The sequence below is a fragment of the Quercus suber genome, unplaced genomic scaffold (assembly GCF_002906115.3).
Source record: "Quercus suber isolate HL8 unplaced genomic scaffold, Cork oak 2.0 scaffold_160, whole genome shotgun sequence".
Classification (NCBI taxonomy): domain Eukaryota; kingdom Viridiplantae; phylum Streptophyta; class Magnoliopsida; order Fagales; family Fagaceae; genus Quercus; species Quercus suber.
Genome location: NW_027069621.1, coordinates 948363 through 953749, shown reverse-complemented (window position 1 = coordinate 953749; position 5387 = coordinate 948363). Strand labels below are relative to the sequence as shown.

Genomic DNA, 5387 nt, shown 5'->3' with positions numbered 1-5387 from the left:
AAAAAAAAAAAAAAAAAAAAAAAAAAAAAAAAAAAAAAAAAAAAAAAAAAAAAAAAAGAAAAAAAAAAAAGAAGAAGAAGAAGAAGAGAGAATCATGTGTATATATATAACTATTGGGATTCAACATAAAAAAGATAATGGAATTAGGTATTATAATTTTGATATTGTTCCATATTTTGAATTGTCTATATTATTATTACTACGAGAAAGTCATATTGCTACTCAAATTTGAAACTTGGTGTCTTTCTCATATCATGGTCTTTGTTTATATCTTTGCAGTTTATATTAGTTTTGAGTGTGTGTATATATATAACTATTTGGAGTTTTGCTTTATTAATTTAAGAATTGTAAATTACTTTGTAAGTTCCGGTAATTATGCACTTGCAACTCAATAATGTTGTATATTACACAACACTTCTAAACTATGGAAAAACATAGAAGTTAAATATTTCTTCATTTTAAAAAAAAATATTAACTAGCAAAATGTCTATTTACTCATCGTTGGATTATTTTTTTTGTCAATAGCTTTTCCGTGCATTGCACTGGTTAGCGATTAGTTATTGTAATTATCATTATTTTTTTTTTTTTGTGCTAGATTAACAAGTAATTTGCATAAAGAAAGATTAGAAGAGCTAATTTATCTTCCCTACACAAAGTAAGAATAAAGCTAAGAGTAACAGATAAAATAGGTTTTTTTTTTTAGTCATACGTGAATTTGTCCATCCTTTAGTAAGTTTCTAATATGTTAAATGATAGTTATGGATATTATCTATGAAACAACTGAGCTACTTAATTATATAGATTATGGTATTCGAAAGTAGTTAACAATGCATATTGGCTTAAAGAGTTACACGGTCTTGTTAGGGTGAAATTAAATTATATTTTAATAGGTTATATGATGTACCTAACAATATCTCAATGGAGTCAATAAGAAGACATGCTTAGCAATTTTTCAATTGAAAATTAGTTGTGTATAATATAAAATTATATTACATTTTGACGTATTTTTCAATTAAATAAGTTTTTGATAATTAATGAGTATCAAGAAAAATAAAATCCCATACCAATGACTCTTGAAGCCAACATATCTGCAGTGATTTTGTAAATGCAACACACTTCGTTTTGTGGCTTCATATCATATGTAACAAATCTATGCAAAATAAAAAGAAATTGAGTGGGACAGGGTTGAGGGGACTATACGTACTCATTTAATAAAGTAACAACAACAGCCATATAACTGTCCCTTCCTCTACTTTGCAGCGTCCTCATTTGATAAAATAAGAACAACAATAACTCTCCCCTCCTCCACCTCAGTAAACATGACGGAGTTGGTCTCTTCTGTTGCGGAAAAAGTCATTGAGAAGCTAGGATCTATTGTTTACCAAGAGGTTTGCTTGGCATGGGGCGTCGAAAGCGATCTGAAAAATCTTGAGCTAACCATGTCTGCCATCCAAGCTAAGTTGTTGGATGCCGAGGAGAGGCAAGCAAAAGAACATGGGCTTAGTCTCTGGCTGGGGGAACTCAAAGATGTGCTTTATGATGCGGTGGATGTGCTGGATGAATTCGAGTGTGAAGCTCTACGGAAGCAAGTGGTGAAAACATATGGGAGCACTGGTAAAAAGGTACGCCGTTTCTTTTCGTGTTCTAATCCACTTGCCTTCCGTTTAAAAATGGGTCATAGAATGAAGGAGATTAGAGAGAGGTTAGAAGGGATAAAAAAGCTTAGTGATCAATTTAATCTTCAAGAGAGGCAACTTGACGATAAGCATATTGTCGTCAGGGAAACTCACTCCTTTATCCCTGATTCTGATGTTATTGGGAGGGATAAAGACAAGCAAGAGATAATAGATCTTCTGATGCAACCAGGTGATGATGGTAATGTTTCTGTGATTCCAATAGTTGGGTTGGGAGGTATGGGCAAGACCACACTTGCCCAGTCAGTGTATAATGATGAAATGGTTAAAAGCAATTTTCATCATAGAGTATGGGTATGCGTGTCAGAAGATTTTGAAGTTAAAAGATTGGCAAAAGAAATCCTTAAGTCTGCAGGTGGTGAAATTAGCGAGAACATGAGTATGGATCAAGTGCAAGCTAATTTACGAAATGTTTTGAATGGAAAATCTTTTTTAATTGTTTTGGATGATGTATGGAATGAGGATCGCAGTGAATGGAATGCCTTGAAAATATTGTTAATAGAAGGTGCCAAAGGAAGTAAAATTATTGTCACTACACGTAGTCACAAAGTTGCGTCAGTGATGACTCTTGGATCCATCCATGAATTGAAAGGTCTTCCTGAGCAAGACTGTCTATGCTTGTTCTTAAAATGGGCATTTGAAAAAGGAAAGGACAAACAATATCCAAAACTAGTAGAGATTGGTAAAGATATTGTGGAAAAATGCAGAGGTGTTCCTTTGGCAGTGAATACTTTAGGGAGTTTACTTTATTCTAAAATCGAGGAGCGGGATTGGATCTCTATAAGGGATAATGAGATATGGAAATTGGAGCAAAAGGAAAAAGACATTTTACCGGCATTAAGATTGAGTTACAATAAGTTGCCATCATACTTAAAACAATGTTTTGCTTATTGCTCACTGTATCCAAAGGATTTTAGATATAGTAATGAGAACTTAATTCAGTGTTGGATGGCAAATGGGCTCCTCGAAAAGTCCAACAAAAGTACTGAAGAGTTGGAAAATATTGGAGAACAATATTTGAAAGAGTTGTTATCAAGATCTTTCTTTCAAGAAGTTCATTATCGAGATCAAGACAATATTCGTTGGTCATTTAAAATGCATGATTTGTTACATGATCTTTCGTTATATGTTGCACAAAATGATTATTGCTTAATTGAAGACATTAATAACACCAACAAATTTGAAAAGGCTAGACACGTTTCAATTTTGGACCGTAAGTTGGGTGTTGATGCAACAATAACTTTTTTACACAAGTTGAATAACAACATGCGGACTATTGATTCTATTAATATTGATGAATCTTTGGTGGAAACATGCATCTCAAGGTTTAAGCACCTGCGCTTGCTAAATTTAAGATATTCAAAGTTGGAGACGTTGTCAAGCTCAATTGGTACATTGAAGCATTTGAGATATCTCAACTTATGTGGAAATAGGAAAATAAAGAAATTGCCTAACTCCATTTGCAATCTACAAAATTTGGAAACTTTGATATTACTGCAGTGTGAAGATCTTGAAGAGTTGCCAAGGGATATAAGAAAGATGGTTAGCCTCAGACATTTTGTGATAGCCACAAAACAAATGCGTTTACCTGCCAACGGAATCGAGTGCATGTCTTCTCTTCGATATTTGTCCTTTTATAAATGTCCTAGACTAGAGTGTTTTAATGAAGGAATCCAACGCCTCACCGCCCTTCGCCACTTGAGCTTCTTATTTTGTGAAAGCCTGATATCTTTGCCGCAAGGTATGAAACACCTAACCGCGTTGGAATATCTGGATATTACAAGATGTGAAAAACTTAATTTAATGGAAAGGGATGACTACCCGACAAGTCTTCAAACACTCCATATTGGGGGATTGCCACAATTAGTGAGTTTTCCCCAAGGGCTTAAAGGATCTGCCGACACTCTACAATTTTTATGTATTTTTAATTGTGAGAACTTGGGGGTATTGCCAGAGTGGCTTCCCGATCTCAGTTCTCTTCGCACACTTCAGATTTTATTTTGCCCAAAATTATCGTCTCTGCCAGAAGGGATGGATCGCCTCACTGCCCTAAGAGAACTGCATATTGTTGGTTGTCCTGAATTGAGGAGAGATTATGAGCGAGAGGTCGCAAAGATTGGGGCAAGATGGTCAAATTCAGTTTTGAGGATTAGGTAAGGGCTAAAATCTTTCTTCCTCTTCTCTTCTACGTATGCTCTGTTTTTCTATCTTACTAACCTAAAAGTCTGATTGTTTGTGGAATTAAATCACAATAAACAACAACTAACCCAGAAATCGTTTCTACTTTTCTTTTTCTTTTTTAAAAATAAAAGGGTAATACATATTATAGCAATAATATGATTTTTTTTTTCTACTTTTCTTTGGTTCATAATTTAAGATAGAAATAAATTGAAAACAAATTAGGTTATGAAATGTAAAAGATAATTTGTCATTTTTTTGTTATAAAGATTTGAGTCTATGGAGAATAAAAGAGTAGACAAATTATGAACTCTATTCTTGTCTCTCTCTTTTTTTGGTTGTATTTATTGAATTAATTCACATTAAAAATACAACTAACCAAGACAGATTTTTTGTTTTGTTTTGTTTTCTTTTTAACAGAAGGGCAATAATCATTTAAGATAGAAAGAAATTGAAAAAAAAAAAGGTATGTTATGGAATGAAAAAGATAATTGTTTTTTGGTTTTAAAGATTGAGTTTATGGAGAATAAAAGAGTAGACAAATTATGAACTCTATTCTTGTCTTTGATGGGAGAAAATTTTAACATCTTGTAGTCTTTTCATTTCCTCTCTCTAAAAGTGAACTGAACATGGTGTTAATGAGCTTATTTGGCCTGTATTTTCTGACTAGGAGTAGATGCAATGCAAAAATATAAAGTCATCTATATTTTTGTGAAATTGGCATTATTTTAAATATATTTGATTCTTCTTGTTTCTAAATTGACAGATGTTCTTGGGAGATTGTTCTCTCAGAAAAGGATGTTCCTTGTGCTTAAAATTGCCACTGGTAAGATATTTTTTTAATTTTTAATTTTCAATGTTCAATCTAGTAAGTGATGGCATTGGATTTACATTTCTTAGTACCAGTGGATTTTCTTCAATTTATACTCATCTAATGATTCCATGCTTTAAAACATTGCAGCTTATCAATTCAGCCATAACATGCAGCACCGAAAGTCTCAGCCATCTCTTGTATTGTAAATAATTTTAATAATATTGTGGTGTGCCTTTAGTGTTTGTAATGATTAATGGAGTGATGTGTGTTTATATTTATGATTTCAATTGTATTTCAAGTATTATCTAATTTGCACAATGTTTTAGTGACTCGAGTCGTGTCTTATTGATTGTTTGCCTCTGCTTCTTGGTTATTGGAGTTATTCAAATGAAATTCTTTGTTGTGCTTTATCATTTAATTAAAAAAAAATTGAAGTTTGAAATTTTTTTCATGTGATGTAAAATACCTAATAGCATTAGAATATTTGGTAAGCCAACAATGTGAAAATTTGAATTTTATGGAAGTGGAATACTACCTAGAAGTTTGCTTTAGCCATCAATTGTTGGTTCAGAATGTCATTCTGTTTTGAAAATTTGGTATTTTAAACACCCAAAGTTGTCATATCTACCAAGTGGCCTTAATGCCCAAAGAGGACTGAAGATTGAAGATTGTTCTAAATCAAGATGACAATGCCAAGGAGA

At 32.6% G+C, this 5387-nt stretch overlaps 1 protein-coding gene across 1 annotated transcript; it reads left to right on the top strand.

Annotated features, from left to right (window-relative positions):
• The first annotated feature begins 1195 nt into the window (after positions 1 to 1195).
• Positions 1196 to 5079, top strand: LOC112034908 (putative disease resistance protein RGA1). Its single transcript, XM_024067730.2, has 3 exons — positions 1196 to 3847; positions 4639 to 4698; positions 4834 to 5079. Exons 1-2 carry the CDS (start codon positions 1320 to 1322, stop codon positions 4685 to 4687), a joined length of 2577 nt encoding a protein of 858 aa, XP_023923498.2. The 5' UTR covers positions 1196 to 1319; the 3' UTR covers positions 4688 to 4698; positions 4834 to 5079.
• Positions 5080 to 5387: the final 308 nt, after the last annotated feature.